This window comes from Zingiber officinale, chromosome 4B, assembly GCF_018446385.1.
Source record: "Zingiber officinale cultivar Zhangliang chromosome 4B, Zo_v1.1, whole genome shotgun sequence".
NCBI lineage: Eukaryota > Viridiplantae > Streptophyta > Magnoliopsida > Zingiberales > Zingiberaceae > Zingiber > Zingiber officinale.
In genome coordinates, this window is record NC_055993.1 from 133,563,369 (window position 1) to 133,582,608 (window position 19,240).

At 39.9% G+C, this 19,240-nt stretch overlaps 1 protein-coding gene and 1 non-coding gene across 2 annotated transcripts in view; both read left to right on the forward strand.

Moving 5' to 3' along the window:
• LOC121978719 (BAG-associated GRAM protein 1-like) overlaps positions 1-19,240 on the forward strand; it is a 96,719-nt gene that overhangs the window by 45,827 nt on the left and 31,652 nt on the right. The window contains exons 6-7 of the mRNA XM_042531022.1: positions 10,503-10,608; positions 10,706-10,822. Of these exons, the coding sequence (XP_042386956.1) occupies positions 10,503-10,608; positions 10,706-10,822 (223 nt within the window). The remainder of the gene's footprint in view (positions 1-10,502; positions 10,609-10,705; positions 10,823-19,240) is intronic.
• LOC121978878 lies at positions 2,660-2,765 on the forward strand. Its single transcript, XR_006111210.1, has one exon. It is a non-coding gene; the product is annotated as a small nucleolar RNA R71 (small nucleolar RNA).

Genomic DNA, 19,240 nt, shown 5'->3' on the forward strand with positions numbered 1-19,240 from the left:
TCTTCCCTTTGCCTTTTGATGACGAAGCTTTTCCTTTGCCTTTGTCACCTCCCGGTGCATCTCCTTCTCCAGATCCACCGCTTCCTCGACGAAATTTCGTCAAGATCTACGACATGGTGAGGGGATAAGGGCAGGGGAGAGGAGTAGGGGATTAGCTTCTTTCTCCGAAGTTTTGGCTTGGGGATGTGTTAGATCTAGATGTAGATCTAGGGAGAAGTGGACTCTAGGGGGAGAAATTAGGGTTAGATGAGGTGTATTGGGGAGGGGAAGGTTTTTGGGAGAGAGGAAGGTGGAGGCTAGGGTTTCTTGGAGGGGGTAGGCGGCGCCGCATGGGGTGGGTACAGTCGTGTCTTATAGACACGGTCGGGTTGGACCAGGTTGCACGGGTGTGCCGAATGGCACGACCTCTTCTTTCCTCCCCTCGGCCGGGTTCGCACGGCCGTGCCGAATGGCACAGCCCAGGGCTTCCTCCTCTCTGGATTCTCCTGCACGGTCGTGCAGGGTCGCACGGCCGCTTCCTTTCTCCTCTCTGCACCAACCACACGATCGTGCAAGGGTGCACGACCAGTGACTCCTGCCTCTCTGCAAGCTCCGCACGACCACCTCCTTTACGCGCAAGATGACTCCTCTGCCGTTGTTTTGGCTCCTCTGATGCCTCCACGCCCGTGAAACGCTCACGGCCAGCTCGTGGAGATTGTGCACACCCTGAAAATGAACACGAATTAAGTAATGTTACTCGACTAAATCTACTTAAAGAAATAAAGGGAAATAAAATGGATGCTGAGACATTAAATCGAACTGAAAAGAAAACCCTTGGGTTGCCTCCCAAGAAGTGCTTGTTTTAGGTCTTTAGCTCGACCCCATTTCAGTCAGTGTGGGCTGAACCCGTTGGAGGACGACTCTCCTTCTAGGGTTGATGCTCCAGCTTGTGCCTTCAGTTTCGCTCGTGCAGGACAGATGTATTTCTTACTGCTTGCTGGAGGGGAACTCTCATGGAAACTGCACTCTCCTTCCTTGTATGTGCCGATTTTGTGAGAATTTCCCTGAGAAGAGGGGTTGCATATGGAAGGATTGGACAAATCGAATTCAATTTTTCCCTCGCCGATCTCCAAGGACAACTTATGGCTTTTTTACATCGATGATGGTCCCAGCCGTGGCAAGGAACGGTTTTCCTAGGATGATCGGTATTTTGGGATCTTCCTCCATGTCCAAGATAATGAAGTCTGTGGGAACTATGCATCCACCTACTTCAACCGGCACGTCCTCCACTATTCCCATCGGGTATCTGCATGAATGGTCAGCTAGTTGTAGTGCCATCGTTGTCAATTTAATGTTCTGGAAACCTAGCTTCTTGCATAAAGAATACGGGAGCAGGCTGACACTGGCTCCCAAGTCACAGAAAGCTCTTGGTATAAGTTCAGAACCAATTCTGCACGGTATGGAGAAGCTTCCTGGGTCCTGAAGCTTGGGCGGAGGATTCGCCATGAGGAGGGCGCTGCAATTCTCTGTCAGTGCCACAGTCTCGAAGTCGCCCTTCTGCCTTCTGTTGGATAAGATTCCCTTTAAAAATTTCGCAAACTTCGGCATCTGGTGCAACGCATCTAACAACGGTACTTCAACGCAAATCTCTTTGACTTTCTTCAGAAACCGGTGGAACTCTTCATCTCTTTGGGATGCTATAAGCTTTTGAGGAAAAGGGATTGTGCGATTTTGTGGGGTAGTCTGAAAAGCTTCTTCAGTTTTTTTAGTGGCCACTCCTCCATCCCTGTTTTGCGTCTGATTGGGCATTAGGAGAGTGGGTTCCTTTTCCGAGTCAAATTCCATCTGAGTCATGATTTGGGAACCACCCACGGTACGTCCGCTTCTCAGCTCAATGCGATTGCAATGTTCTACCGGATTTAAATCCGGCTTACCGGGGAATGTACCCTGTGTTCTTGAGATGGACTGAGCTATCTGGGCTATTTGGCTGTCTTGCATCTTTTGGTGCTTTTCAGAATTTTCTAGCCTCTGGGTCAGTTGTTTGATCTCGCTCTTCATCTCCTTTTGCTCCGAGAGAGCTTCCTCGAGCATATTTTCAATCCTAGACAGTTGTGTAGGTTGCTGCTGTTGATGAGTCTGCTGTCCAGGTTGGTATGTTTGACGTGCCGATACTTTATCTTGATTATTCCTGTACGAGAAATTGGGATGATTCCTCCATCCAGGGTTGTAGGTATTGGAGTATGAGTTGTTCTGCCTCTCATCGTACCCAGTTATTGCATCGCATTGCTCAAGTTGATTTATCTGTGCCTGCATCGACCCAAGGGGGCAAGTGTCTTGAGCGTGGTCCGCGCTCCCACAGACGTCGCAACCACATGCTATGGCATTAGCTGTGTTGCTCCCCATTGTTTCAAACTTCTTGGTCAGGGCGTCCAGCTTTGCAAACGTGAGCGTAAATGCGTCCACCTCGAATTTTCCTGATGCCTTCATCTGATGTCCTGAGAACGCTCCACCTGATCTTTCAGATGCCCACTGATGGTGGTTCTGTGCCACGTTCTCTATTATTTCTTCTGCTTCATCAAGGCTCTTGTTCATCAACGCCCCTCCTGACGCAGAGTCCAGGGATACCTTCATGTGATAGTTAATTCTATTGTAGAAGGTGTGCAGAACTAGCCACTTCTTAAGGCCATGATGAGGGCATTGTCTCAGCATATTCTTGAATCTGTCCTAGGCTTCGAATAAGGATTCTGAGTCTATCTGTTTGAAGTTGGCAATCAGGTTCCTCATGTGGGCAGTCTTGCTTGGTGGGTAGAATTTGTCTAAGAATTTCTGCTCACACTGCTCCCAAGATGATATGCTGTCTGCTGGAAGAGAGTTCAGCCACTGCTTGACCCTGTCTTTTAGAGAGAATTCAAAGAGAAGTAATCTCACTGATTCTGGGGGGACGTCGTTCACCTTCATCGTGCCACATATTTCGTAGAACAGCTCTAGATGATGGTTTGAGTCTTCGTGCGGTCCTCCTCCGAATTGATTCTGCTGGACCATGTGAATTACTGCAGGCTTGATCTCAAAGTTATTGGCTTCAATAGGAGGTCGGGTGATGCTGGACCGAACCCCTCATGCATAGGGTGCCGCGTAATCTTTCAGCAATTTGTCGGCCATTTCTGACGGTTCCTGTGCAGCTTGGAAGGCCTTCTGTAAGTTCCTTCTCCGCAGAAAGGTCCTGTCAATCTCTGGATCGAACGGAACAAGCTGCCCTGAAAGGTTAGCACGTCGCATGCAAAAGAAAAAAAAAGTACAAGCTATGGCAATACGAAATAAAGGATGAAAGGGGGAAGAATAAAAAAATGCAGTAAATAAAGAGAATAAAACCTAGTCTGATCCAATATGAATATACTAATGTTATAGACACAGTCCCCGGCAACGGCGCCAAAAACTTGTTACGCTTCCGCAAGTGCACGGATTCGTCGTCAGTAATAAAAATATCGATCTCATATGAACTGGCTATAAGCACTAGCAATCGCTCACTTATGGTTAGCTAGACTACCAAAGATCTTTGAATAGGCTAAGGAAAAGGAAAGGGTTGAGGGAGAGAATTGAGGGTCACAAGGTCGAGATATTCACTTGGTGATGAAGAGTTCTAGGGGGTCGGTTTCGTCGTGGCCGAATTGATGTGTCTTAGTCTGCCCTACTCTCGCTGTCGCTATTCATGCTATTGCCGGAAGCTAAGCGGGTATTCTTAAGCGCTAGAATAGGGTGATGCCCTAAGAAGTCCTGTCACGGTTTACCCCTGTCACTAAGGCACCTCGGCATATCTTGAGGTCATGACTCTAACTGGTAAGCTAAGAATAGTGAGTAAAGCCTGGTCTCTCGCTCCCTTGGGGAGAATCTGTCTTCCTTTCAAGGAGCTATCTGGACGTCCGTGAACGGGTTACCCCTGTCACTAGGGCCTCTCGGGTGTACGATCCGGAGGTAATCCTCTACGAGGCTGACAAGTTCTTCGCAATCAAAAGTAAACGGCGATTGAAACAAAGCATGAAAGTTCATCCAACAAGTAGTAAATACAATACGAGTTTTACATCAATCCGTACCACGACTACTCCCTATTCCCAGAACAAGGGATCTACTCCATGAATGCTAGAGAAATATTCGAGAACATAGTGTAGACAAACATAGAATTCTCAGTGAGAGGGAATATGCTTATCGGGTGTCGAAGAGTGGCCTTCGGATCTAATTCTCTGTTTCTGGAGTCGATGTGGTGGCGGAAGTTCGCTGGACGGCGGTCCAAAACGGCCTAGAATTGCTCCAAGATCTCTTTCTCCCTGACGGCTCGCCTCCCCCCGACAAAAAGGGTTGAAACCCTTATATAGCCTTAGGTTTTGGCCGCGGCGGCACGATCGTGTAAGGGTGGCACGATCGTGCCCTCCTCCAGCTCTGGTGTGGCTGCACGGCCGTGCAGGGTCGCACGGCCGTGTAGCCCTTGGGCTTTGTCTCCTGTGGAACGGCCGTGCAGGGGTGCACGATCGTGCAAGTCTCCTTCTCTGCCTGGGGTGGCACGACCGTGCAGGGTGCACGGCCGTGCACTGACGGGCTCCTGTTTGGCCACTCGACCGTGCAGGGTCGCACGACCGTGTGTTCTCCCTCTCCTGTTTGGCCACATGGCCATGCAGGGTCGCACGACCGTGTTGCTTGGCTGGTTTCGGTGCACCAATACTTTCCGTTCAAGCTCCGCAAAAATCTTTCCTATCAACATAAAACCAAACAAAAAGCAGATATCCGCACAAAATGATAGATATGATGAATACAAGATAAAAGGTGCGATCATGTGAAGAATATATGTGCATAAGTCAAGTGAATGTGCGCTAAAACATGCGTAGAAGATCATAATATTTGCGTACATCAGTAGGGTAGGTAGAGTAGTCACATCAAACTCATAGCACCCCCAACTCTTGAAGGGGAGTATAAGGATCTAGAGGGCTTTGTTCCACTAAAATGGAAGGTCACTAATTTTTTTTTAAAAGAGGGTTCTATTTCCTTAATGAGCGGTTGACCTAAGACGCTAGGTTGATTGACTGCTCATTGCAAGTGCTTTCCGATTTACCTTGATGGCCGATGAAAAATTTCTGTGGAGTTGTCACCCTAGGATTAGTCGGCGTAAACTGGATAAAAAAATGTCACTATTAACACAACATGAAGTTGATTTGATACCATATTGATGTAGCATACTGGAAAAAGAAATGTGAAAGAATGCAAGATAAGGAAGAGAGCAAGAAGTGAGATGGAAAGAAGGAAGAGGGGGTATGCAGTTAGGGAGAGGCAAAAAGTTTTTGTAGGTTTAAAACTCTAACTTAAGCCATTGAACTCAACTAAATCAGCTGATTACACTTCAGTTCAACTCAAATTAGACCCCTTTGTGCTTAAATTTGATCCAAAACAAACTCAAATTTCAACCTAAATTCGCCTTGCATGCTCAAGATCCTCTCTAATTCCACCCAATTTATGCTCCCAAAATACTAAATTTAATGGAATCACCTCAAATTAACCCCCAACCTAAAGATTTAACTCTAAATTGAATTTAAAAAACTAAAAGAAAACAATGACATATTGAAGCAAAAAAAATCCAAGTCATAGGAGGAAACCCACTAAATACTAAGATAAGGGGGATGAAATATTATATTGTCTTTTTTAAAAGAGGAATGTTATACCACATGTAGAAGACCCCTATGAGTCCCTGTAACTGAAATACCTAATGTGGAACTAACCCTACAATGCAACTTAATAACTTAATAGATCTAATACAAAACAAAATTTGTAGAACTTTGATCTAAAATCATTTAAAGGAGTAATTGAAAAATCCTTTAATGCAAAAAGGCAAATTAATCAAACAAAATTGTTGACCAATAAGTTTGCATTAACAAAGTCGCTCTTCTTATAAAAAAAGGTAGATCTTCTACCTTAACGGTCCCTAGTGCCGACCCTAAAGATATGGAGGGATATAAGTGCAGGTACACAAACGGGAGCCGCATGGTGGGGTAAACCATGCATGTCATTACTTCCTTGGAATCGATCCTTGGTCATTACGCCAGAAATGTCATGCGCTCACTGGCTACTCTACGCTAAGTCACTCTTCTTAAAAGCCTTGACAGATAGTGTATGCATCTCAAGTTTAGCGTGCAGATTTAGTGAAGACTATAATATATTGTTATATATTATGTTCATCCTAATTCAACTTTGTTCAGCTTAAATTAAACCTATTTGTGCTCAAATTTGATCCAAAACAAATGAAATTCAACCCTAACCTAAATCTCAATGCCCCAAATTCTCTCTAATTCCACCCAATCCAAGCCCTAAATCTCTAAATTTAATTGTCACCTAAGATTTATCCTAAACTAATTCCCAATAATGCAGAAAAAAGTAAATTGATTAAATAGAAGACCATGACATATTTTATGAATAATAATTTTATTCTTGATTATTAGTCTCTTAGAACTCCGCCAATGTCGGTCACAAGAATGGATGAAAAAGGGTGAGGGTTGTGTGTTAGGTTGCCAGCCAACGTAGACTTTCAGGTAAATATTCAACGAACGGATCCATCAAACTATTGTGTTAATGCTAGGTTGTTCTCTAGAAGGAACGTGTTGGAGGGTTCGATTGTAACGTCTCGGTAAAGACCACTACACTTTCATGAGAACTCATGTGTAGTGTTAAATATATAAGAGTTCGCTGACTATAACATCGACAAGGACTGCTACATCTCCGTGAGAACTTGGGTGTACCATAGGTTGACTAAGAATAAATATTATAAGAAAACTAGTTGTTTAAGATTTGGAACATGGAATCTAGGAATGTTCATTGCTAAAGTCATGGAGGTAGTAGATACAATGATTAGAAGAAGAATTAATATTCTGTGTGTACAAGAGACAAAATGGATAGGAGAGAAGGTAAAGATGAATAGAGAATTTGAGTTTTAAGTCATGGTACACAAGGAGTAAAACAAAAAATAGAGTAGGTATTATTGCAGATAGTTCGCTAAAGGATGAAGTAGTAGTAGTTAGAAAGGGGACATGATTATAGCTCTCAAGGTAGTGGTGGTGAAAGAAACTATTAATGTAATTAGCATATATTCACCTTAAGCAAGATTAGATGAAAACATTAAATCTATGTTTTGGGACAATCTAGATGAGATATTACAAAACATTCATTTTAAGAGGAGGCTATCTAAATGAGCATGTCAGAGTTAAAAATGAGAACTATGATAGGGTGCATGGGGTTATCAGTTTAAAACAAGAAATGAAGAAGGGAAAACTATATTGGATTTTGTGATAACATATGACCACTTGGTCACATTCAAAAGTGAAATAAGACATGAAGAAGGTATACTAGCAAATATGGTTTTCAAGAAAAGAGAAGAACACTTGGTCATGTTCAAAAGTGAAAATAATAAGCCATAAATTGACTTTATTATGGTTAGGAAGAAAGATTTGTAAAAATTGTAGGGCGATCCTAGAGAAAACTTAACTACCTAACATAGGTTAGTAGTATTGGACATATACCTCAAGCATAGTAGTAATAAAAAGGCAAATATGCATGACTCCAAAAATTAAATGGTGGAAGTTGAGAGTAGGAGAATAAGTATTAGGAGAAATACACGACGACTCGAATATGATATGGGATAAGATAACATTAAAGTTAAAAATAGTAACAAGGAGCGTACTCGGTGAGTCAACGGGGCATGCACCACCAAGTAAAGAATCTTGGTAGAATGAGAAAGTACAGGAGACAGTGAAAAAAATGAATAGTCTAGAAGGTATTGTACACTTATAAGAACGAAGAAAACTTTAAAAAGTATACAGTAGCCAAGAAAGAGGATAAGAAAGCAGTGAATGAAGTAAAAAAATGAAATCTATGAATGCTTACATCGAAAATTAGATACAAAAGAAGGTGAAAAGGATATTTACGGAATAACTAAAGTGAGAAAGAGAAAGACAAGAGATCTTATCAAAATAAGATGTATTGAAGATAAATGCAATAGGGTACTACTAAATGATGAGAAAATAAAAGAGCGATGGTCATCAACTTTTTATTGAACGTTTAGGTGAACAATTTAACTTAAGTAATTTAAGTATGTCATAAGTGTAAAGATTTAAATTTTTATCATAGAATTTAAACTTCAGAAATAGAACAAGCTTTAAATGAGATGTAAAATGGAAAAGTAGTTGAACTTGATAATACTCCGATAGAGGTATGGAAATGTCTAGGAAAATAAGGTATCAAATGATTTACAAAGTTATTTAATTTGATAATGAAAACAAAAAAAATGTCTGATCTGTGGAGGGTAAGTACTCTAGTTCCCTTATATAAGGAAAACATTTAAAATTGTGCAAACTATTGAGGTATTAAACTAATGAAAAGGAGACCATGGTGATCAAAAATCAATTTAGATTTGTCTAGAAGGTTGACAACAGAAACTATACATCTTCTCAGGCAACTAATTGAAAAGTATCAGGAATAGAAGCAAGACTTACACATAGTATTCATTGACCTAGAAAAAACTTATGATAAGGTCTCAAGGGAAATTATATATAGAATTCTAGAAAATAAAAGCGTTAGCATATCATATATTAAACTAATTAAGGATATATATGAGAATGTAATGACAAGAGTGAAGATTTTTGGTAGATTAATCGAAACATTTCCCATAAGAATAGGGTTAGATCAAAGATCAACAATAAGTCCTTATCTGTTTACACTAATCATGGACGAACTCACTGACACATCCAAGATACGGTATCGTGGTGTTTGTTGTTTGCAAATGATATCGTTTTGATAGATGAGACCCATGAAGTTTTTGTAAAAGATTTTAGGCTTAGTAAAGTAAAGATAAAATATATAGAATTTAAGTTAAATAATATTAGACGTAATGAGACAATTGTGAAGATAAGAGATGATGAGTTATCTATACTCAAGTATTTAGGATCATTTTTGTAAAATGATGAAAGGATTGAGAGAGATGTGTTACAAAAAAATAGAAGCAGGATGATTGAAATGGAGGAGAGTGTTAGTTGTTCTTTGTGATCGGAAAGTATCTCTAAGACTAAAAGGAAAGTTTTACAAAATAGAGGTTTGACCTGCTGCGTTATATGAAGCTGAATATTTGGCTATGACTAGAGCACATGAGTAGAAGATGAGAGTTGCATAGATGATGATGTTAAGGTGGATGCGTAGACATACAAGAATGAATAACATGAGAAATGAAAATATTAGAGAGCACCTATTGAGGGAAAATTCCGGAAAACACGTTTAAGATGATACAAACATGTATGTAGATGATCAATAGATACTCTAGTTAGATGATGTGAAACTATGACAAATGTGCACATCAAACAAGGAAGAGAAAGACTAAAGAAAACTTGGTTAGTAATAATAAAACAAGATAATTTATTTAAATATAAATGATGGTATAGTAGGAGATAGATTTCAATGACGTAGAAAGATCTATATAGCAGACCCCACCTTGTGGGATAAGACTTAGTAGTAGTCTCTTAGATTTGGAGATTTTGGTTCCTGGTTGGAACGATACTTTTCGTGTTGGTTTGATCTGTGCTAACAAATCGTAATCACTCTAGTGAGGAGAGGAGGGGAAAGAAGAGAGCAGGAAGAGTAAGAAGAGGAAGAGGAGGGGAAAGAAGAGAGCAGGAAGAGTAAGAAGAGGAAGAGGAGGGGAAAGAAGAAAAAGAAGAGGAGAAAGAGGAAAGAGGAGTAGGAGACAAAGAAGCTTTATGGAGCGGAGAGACATCACTAACACAAATAAACATGAATTGCAAAACACTATTTTTCACTGGAGAAAGGTGAGTCATGACACGTGAACTAGTGCTAGATGAGGAAGTTAGGATTTCTGTGGAGGAGGGTTTGACATAAAGGAACCAATGCGAAGCTTCTTGTGTTGTGACATCTGGCAGAGGAGGAGGAGCAAGCGTAGAGCATTGCTGCAATGAACAATTCAAAGCTTCTTATATGAGTTCTTAAAATAGGAACTGGATGCAACAAACTATTGCAAGAGGTACAAACTTCTCATGAAATGCACTATCAAAGGAGAATCATCTCACAACGAAGTTGAAAAGGCAAACATTAGGTTCCGCTTTCTATATCGAGGATTTTGTAGCTTCTCGTGTGCCAATCGGTAGGCGGAATGAAAAATATCACCCAGGTAGGCCAACACTGTTCGAGATTTTAATCCTTGGTCTTTTTTCTCAGTGTAATATCTACAGAGTAGGTAATATTTTACTTGTAGACAATCTCATTCAGTATCCATTTTTGAACTTGAGTTTTGTACATTCTAGCAAGTAATTATCTCTTAAGCTTCCCAAACTTTCTTGCTTAAACACCAATGACAATGTTCTATATCTACTTTCTTTTCCATTTGATTGTTATAATCTTTATTCTGGTCAAACAAGCAGAAATTGTTGTTAGTAGAAGCTCCAATTGAAGTCTACTGAGTACTGAAATATTTCTTTTCTTTTTTTTAGGACTTTTAGTAATTTCATCATAGCAGATGCCCGCAGAAGGAAATCTTCAGAAATTTGCTGTAAACCTGGTCCTCTACAAACCATATTTAACCTTCCTCTGGATGAGGCAACTCTTTCTACTTTATGAGAAACCCTCCTAATACATCACTTTTTCTCATAATTTATAAGCTTATATATTGATTTTGACATTAATTTTCTTTCAGGTTCTTTCTCATAGTTTTTCATGTGCTCTGGAAAGGTCATTTTTGTACCATGGGCGCATGTATGTCTCTACCTGGAACATTTGTTTCCATTCTAATGTTTTTTCCAAGCAGATGAAGGTCTGCATTCCCTTTTCTTAGAGGTGTATTTATCAAGTATATAAATTTTCTGTAGATTGTATATCTCCTTTCATTTGTGAAAATTGTTGTTGCTTAGTCAATACATCATAGAGGTTATAACACAAAAAACTGGATCCATCAATTAATTAATTTCTCTTTATTAGGCATTGGGTCATAGAAAAGCTAATTCACAATTATATAATTTATTAGAACTTTGGATGGGGAAACATTTTTGTGGATGATAGGAATTGGTCAATCCAATGTCAAGGAAACATAAAAACAGATGTTTATGGGAAAGAAAATAGGTTAGAAAAAAACTAAATAGGTATTATTGGTTTTTGTATGAGTATGAGTTTTTTATTTAGGGTTTTTGATGTACTAGATTTATTCTATATGTATATATTATATATTATACATATGTAAACTAATATTTTTTTCCCCTAAACTTAATATGGTTAGCATTTTTTTTTTTTGAGTTAAGATTTTCATATTTCCCTTATGGGAGACCAACACCATCAACGGTGCTACCAAAAGCCCTCCTCATATCGATCTGTTCTCTCCTCTCCTTTTCCGATGAACTATCGATGAGCTATGGTCTTCTTGGAAGTGGAACTTGTGCTGAGATTGAGACACGTCATCATGTTAAGCTTCTCCCTTGTTCAAGCATTCCAAGCATATCTATGCTCTTGCATGCCCATTGAGCATGCATTTACTAGTAGGTTGTTATGCCACTATTGCCATTCTATTTCGAGTTCTTAACAATGCCTTCATGTGACAACTATCACCTCGGAAGCAGAGAATGACTTCTCTCACAGCTGGCGTTGGAAGTTTCCTATTCTTTGCATCTCGACTTCTACCATGTCCGCTGCTGACAAGATTTCATCCAAATATGCGATTAGTAAGATTCTCTACAAACTTTATTTGAGCACTGGTTCCTTGTTTTTCAACAAACTCCATTAAATTTAAATTGTTTGTTGTATCCTCTGCATTTTCAAACATTTATCAACATTGGGTAGTTTCTTTCTTCAACCACATTTTAGATACCTTCTTTCTTCATCCACATTTTATATGCTTTAGCCTGACTACATTAATTCCTTAATTCTCTACAAACTCAATTTTCTTTCGTTCTTCTAGATTTCTAGATCATCTAGCTTGCGAAGATTTGAACAAAGAAAATTCCTATTCAAAAAATTGCTAGGCTGTGTTATTCGTTGTCAAAGAAGACTTGAATAGAGAAGTCTTTTTCTCAAATTTGTAAGAAAAGGTTGAGTTGTACTTTTAATTCCTAGTGAAAACTTGAACAAAGAAAACATTCTATTTTTAGTTTGTTCATTGTGTGGAAGTAATTACCTTGTTAGGGTCCCCACTAATATACAATTACCAATAAGGGCCCCTTTGTTGAGGATTTTTTGAATAAAGTTCCTTTAATTGCCTTGTTAGGGTCCCCACTAATGCAAATTCCCAATAAGGGCACCTTTGTTGAGGATTTTTTGAGTTAGGGTCAATTTTGTCTAAAAAACACCCTCTCAAGTTGTTTTCAATGAACAACTTGACTAGATTGTTTTTCCTAATTTTAAGTTATGACCAACTTATACAAAAGCCAAAGGGCATGAATGTAGGGTTAATTTTATCTTAAAAACTGAACAACTTGACTAGATTGTTTTTCTTAATTTTAAGTCATGACCAACTTATACAAAAGCCAAAGGACGTGGCATAGTGCTCAAATCTTAATTGATAGTGTTTTGGCATTTTTGGTGTAAAAAAACATGTCTTGTCTTGGGGTTGTAGTTTCTCACTCACAATGAGGTACCCCACTTGGTGGCAATGTGATGTAAGGGAACCAAGAGCCAACCAAGGATGTACTAACTCAAAATAATTAGGAAATTCAATGAATTTTATAGATTTTATATAATTTTTTTTACAAGTACAGATAAAAATAGTAGGTGAACAAAACAAAAATACCATGCAAAAATCAAATTAAGAATCAAGTGATCAAGATCTCTGAGCAACTTAATAGTTGAAACCAACTATGATATCAAAAGGATGCCTTTGCCTGTAAAATTGGAGGTTAAGGAAAGCAGATAGTAAATACAAAACTGCTAAGTGGGTAATTAGAAAAGATGTGCAAAATTTAATATTGTTTAGGAGGTCAAAGAACTAAAGTAAGTCACCATTTCATATTACAATTTTAAATTCTTCTTTAAGTTCTTTAATTTATACATATATGGTTATATAAATATGTCATTAATAATTTGCTATTTTTATTTTGATTGTTTATCAATATTTAATGTTAATATTATCATTATTTAATCAACATGTATAAATGTCAAAGTATCAGCATATATGATAAAAGTCTGCTAGCTAAATGAACTATTAGTAACTCCAAATTTTAGTTCAGTTTGCAATGCCAACACATGGGGTCATTATCAAGAACAATGTAAGAGTGCTGATGAGAATGATTCTCGGTGTGGTAATTCAACTCAGTCGAATTCCAAACCACATGGGGATACCCTTATTCCAAAGGCTACATTTCATGACAATCCTGAAATCAGTTTGGGGCAGCAGGAGGTTGGCCAAATAGATAATCGAAGAGAAACATCGTAGTCTCAATGGGATGGCTCTTACCTGAGTAAAGGCAAGGAAATTGTACCTGTTTCAGGAACTCTCCGGTTTAATTCAAAGGCCACATTGCCTGACAGTCTTCATATCAGTTTGGCACAGCAGGGGTCAGCCAATTATCAAGTCAAAGGGAAGGATTGAAGCCTCAGCATGATGGAGTTCGGCTGGATAAAAGGTAAAGAAATTGTACTTGAGAAAAGGGTGGTTTAGCAATATGGAAGAAGGAAAGGAGGCAGAAACAACAACATGGTTTGGTACAAATTGACACAAATTCGGGATCTGTTGCAGCAGTGCAAACCGGCACAGGTACAAAAAAGCCCATTCAGAAACTGCAGATCCCAGAAGTCAGCTCCTATGACCCGGAGCATGTGCAGGGCTATGGGTGCCACAAAACCTTCAGGTAAGCAAATAGAGATGGCGAGCAAAGGAAAACAAATAGTAGCAGCAGATACAACAACAGGACCAAACCGGTTACTGCAAGAGGGTATCTGATACTGAACCTAGTGGGAGAATACAAAGCGAATGGACGTGAGCAGCCTGACAACTGGAATGAAGATTGCTAACTGGAATATACGAGGCCTCAATAAAGGCCTCAAGTAAAAGGGAGTGGAGAACTTCCTTTATACTAATAAATTAGCAGTGTTAGGAGTGCTGGAAACTAAACTATCAGTACTAAGTTATCAAAAATTGAAATTGAGGCGATTTCACCATTTCAAGATGGAACAACTGGATGTTCCAGATGGTCGGAGTATGATATTGTTGATATGGGATGAAGAAAGGGTTGAACTTGAGGTACAGGAATGACATGATCAGTTTGTTCTTCATTGTAAAGCGACCTGCAAAGTGACACGCAGACCGATAGCTATCACCTTTGTGTATGACAAATTGACTGCTCTTGGAAGGAGACCATTATGGGAACACCTGCGGATGATATAGCTTTGCCTTGGGTTGCCATAGGGGATTTCAATGCTTACCTATCAATAGAGGACAAGCATGGTGGAATTCCTCTCTCACAAAACAGTCTTACTAAATTCTAGGATTTTGTTGCAATTACCGGTCTCGAGGATTTAAATCATACAAGTTGCAGATATACCTGGTCCAACGGCTACATGTTGATTGAACACTAGTGAATAAATGTTGGCCGGAGGCTGAGCTACAGAGTTTTGCTAACTTCACTCCCTCGGGTTTCCTGTCAGATCATTCGGCCTGCATTGTCTGTATTCTGAACAGTGACATTCAAATCCTTAGGTCATTCAAGTTTTTCAATATGTGGCCTTCCTGGAACTGGTTAACACCAAATGGACAACCTATAAGCAGCAGATTGGTCGGGGAACAACCCAGCACAGAATTGTGCAGATTGTCAAACTTCTGAAATCAGACTTGAAAGGTCTGAATACTGTATTACCGTGCACTTTCAGCACATTTCGGCACAAGCAGCAGCCACACGACTGAGATTGGAGGAACTCAAAGAAGCTGGACTGTCCTGTGGAACTATGGTTACCAATTACAAAGAAATTCAATAAGCTGCTTCCCGATTAAATGCTGTTGAACACAACTTCTGCATGCAGCGTGCCAAGCTAGATTATTTCAAACAGTGGATCATAACTCGTTTTTTCATGCTATCGTAAAAAGAAATAACAAGCGCAATGAAATCACACTGGTAGAAGGGGAGGATGGCAATTTTACTAAATCTTTTGGGGGAATTGTTGGAGTATTTACTAATTACTTTCAGAACCAGCTTGGTACGCGAATAGACAAGACTGAATTCCCAATATGCTGCTTGCAATTTGGTCAGATTCTTCAAATGGCTCAGCATGATTAGTTGGTCTGCCTTCCTACTGAGGAGATCAAGGAGGCACTCTTTGACATAGGGACCAGCATGCCCTGGGCTCTGATGGCTATGGATCGAGGTTTTTTAAGCAAGCTTGGGACACAGCTGGAGGTGATTTTTCTGCTGCAGTCTTGGAATTCTTCAATAGCGGGAAGCTACTTAAGAATTGGAATCATACTTTGATTTCTCTAGTCCCGAAGTCTTGCCATATGCCAGTAAAGTGATGGATTATAAACCTGTCTCCTGTTGTATAGTCTTCTACAAGGTCATATCGAAGTTATTGGTAGGTTGTCTAGCAAATATCATGGACAAGTTCTTACATCAGTCACAAGCTACATTTGTAAAGGCAGGTTCATTACAGACAACATCCACTTAGCTTAGGAGTTTTTTCGGAAATACAACCAAAAGCGATTGTCTCTGAGATGCATCATGAAGATTTACCAACAAAAGGCATTTGACTCGGTCGACTAGGATTTCTTGAGGAGGCACTTATGGGGTTGCAATTCCCAGGGAAGTTTATAGATTGGATTATGGAATTTGTGATCACTACCTCATACTCACTTGCCATTAATGGAAGGACTTTTGGGCTATTCCGTGGAGCTGGGGGTTACGACAAGGAGACCCACTGTTACTATATCTATTTGGCATCTGTATAGAAATCTTTAGGAGACAAATTCAGCAATGTATAGTTGGTTCGATCTTAAGATTTCATCCCTGGTGTGCAACCCTGGAACTAACTCACCTAACCTATGTTGACGATCTCCTTTTCGGTAAGGGTGATGAAAATTCGATTGTAGTCGGCATGAATTTGGGAAAATAGCTAGCCTTCGGGGTTAATAGGCTGAAATCATGCATTTTCTAGAGTTGAGGATAGATTCCGCATGAGGTTGTCCATCACGGGCTTTGAGGAGGGATCTATACCATTTAGATAGGGATGTAAATGAACCAAATGGTTCGCAAGCTATTCGGAGCTCGATTCGATAAAAAGCTCATTCGAGTTCGTTCGTTTATCTTATCGAGCCGAGTTTGAGCTCGATTTCGAGCTCGATAGTTTTATCGAACTGAGCACGAGCTTAAGGACATTCGGCTCGTGAGCTCGTGAACATGTTCGTTTATAGGCTCGCGAGCTCGGGCTCGAGCTTGGCTCGTTTAAAGGGTTTGAGCTCAACTCGTTTAAAGGGCTTGAGCTCGGCTCGTTTAAAGGGCTCGAGAATATGTTCGTTTATAGGCTCGTTAACTCGAGCTCGAGTTCAGCTCGATAAAGGGCTCGCGAACATGTTCAATGATGTGTTGAGTTTGGAAGTTTAATGTAGTAGATTGAGATGTTCAATGATGTGTTGAATTTATATTATTTTAATTATTAGGTTTGTTGGATATTTATTCAAATGAGTTTTCGAACTCGCTTGACAAGCCTGCAAAACAAGCTCTAAAACGAGCCTTAAAACGAGCCAAAAAAAATGAGCTCTAAAATGAGCCCGAGCTCACTTAACGAGTTAGGCTCGTTAACTATGATAGACGAGCTAAAAACGAGCCGAACTCAAACTATTCGCGAGCTTGGTAATTCCAAAACGAGCTGAGCTCGAGCCTTATGATAAAAGTTTGATTCGAGCTCAAGTTGAGCTCGAGCTCGAATATAACTTAAATGAGCCGAACTCAAGCTAATACTGTTCAACTCGATTCTACTCATTTACATCCCTACATTTAGATATGTTGGGGTTCCCCTTGTAACTGAGCGACTTCGTATTTCGGACTATAGCTCTCTCCTTGACTCCTTGGTCCAGCGTGTCAACGGTTGGCCGAGACACACTTTGGATGTCCATCTTACTAGTACCCATAGGGGTCATTGACTGTATCTATAGCATTTGCAGATCTTTTATATGGACATCTAAGTATCCTCCAGTATCTTGGGCTGATATGTATAAACCAAAGGAAGAAGGAGGCTTCGGATTCCAGGAGTTAAAAAGTTGGAACTTAGCTCTGCTAGATAAGGTACTTTGGCGGATTGAGGTGAAAGCAGATGCTAGTTGGATCAAATGGGTCCACCACAGGTATCTGAGGTGTGCAGATGTGAAACGACCCTAAGTTTTTTTTTTCGTTTACGTTCCATGCACCATATAACATTCCAATAACTAAGAAAACTGTTTGTAATTAATAAACCAGTCAAACATCCCGAGGATTTAAATTGAGTACTATTTTATTCTCTCTAAATCATAAATGTTGTTTATTTATTCTTTATGCGGAATCGGAAGGTCCTCGGGAGTGTACTGTCCAACCCAGTCTGGTCAAGGGTCCAAGCCTCCAACGTCGTCCATTTCTTTACCCGCCACAAACCAAACCTAATGAGTTTAACTTAGCACCTCCAAACCATAGCAGCAAAATTCCTTAGCCAGTCGCATGCATCATTAAATCTACCTTTACTTGGAATTTATTGTCAAACATACAAGTAAGCAGGCATAGAGGTATTTTTCCATAAAACATTAAACTGTGAGTATCACACAACATTATTTTGAGTATCCTTCAATCATTACATTATGGAGCATTTTCCTTTAGCATTTATCATATATCATTCTTAGGTGGAGATGCATTAGTCATCCTTTATCCTTTGTTCAATTGATCAATCTGTTTAACCATGGTACCAGGTGGCAGGGCGTCAGCAACTCTCATCACTGGGCCGTGGCCAAATATGGAAATATGATGTTGGGTCCCTTGGGGCCTTGTCCTAAATGGGGTCCCTCTGGGACCTTGGCCCTCGCAGAATTTCCTTTAATCATATATATATATATATATATATATATATATATATATATCCTTTCCATTAAGGTAATCATGCATCATAACTCTAACATATCCTATTAGACTACGTAAAGTCTAATAAACATACATATCATTAAACTTTGCAACGTTCAATAAACATGCACATCATTAATCTACAAAAAGTCTAATAAATATGTATAACATTAATCTACATAAAGCCCAATAAACATGCATATCATTAATCTACAAAGAAGTCCAATAAACATGCATATCATTAATTTACATAAAGCTCAATAAACATGCACATCATTAAACTACGTGAAGCTAAACAATCGTTTACAGTACTCGTTTATTTTATCGTGTTGCGATTACTCATGGCAATGCCACGACACCTATCTTCCTCGGGCAAAAAGGTGGCCAACTATTCGTCAAAACCTGCTGTTCACTCTTCTCAACAACCATCCGAAAATCTGCTACATACTACCCTCGAACACCCCTAGAAATATGCCGCCCACGATCTCAAACAACCATCCAAAAATCTGCTACATACTACCCTCAAGCACCCCTCAAAATCAGATACACACGACCTCAAACAACTTTCCAGAAATCTGCTATGTACCTCCCTCAAGAACCCCTCGAAATCTGCTGCACATGACCTCGAACAACCTTCTAGAAATCTGCTACGTACCCCCCTCAAGCACCCCTCGAAATCTGTTGCACACGACCTCGAACAACCCTCCATAAATCTGCTACTCTTAGCCTTCAAATTCACCTCGAAAACCTGCTGTAAATAACCCAAATATCTCTCAAAACCTACTACTTGAAGCCCTCAATCCCCCTCGAAAACCTGCTGTGTATACATGTTCAAAGGCATAGAAAGAAAAGTCGAAAACCTGGTGTGTTTACAGATTTAAAGGTATAGAAAGAAAACCTACTACATTTACAGATTCAAGGTGTAGAAAGAAAAGGGTTTAAGAGGTGCCTTGCTCGGAGGCTTGGTGTTGGTGCAGGTGATGACGAGGAGCAACGGTGGGGCATCTCTTTGGCCTTGTTCTTCCTTCCAAGGTTGAAGCCAAGAGCTCTCCCTCCCCCTTCTTTTCTTCCGCCGAGAGCCCTCCTTTCTCTCTCTTTTTTTTTCCTCTTCACCGCCCCTCTTATAAGAACTAAACCCTAGGGTTAGTTCCATTTCTCACCAATTGGGCCGAGCCCATGTG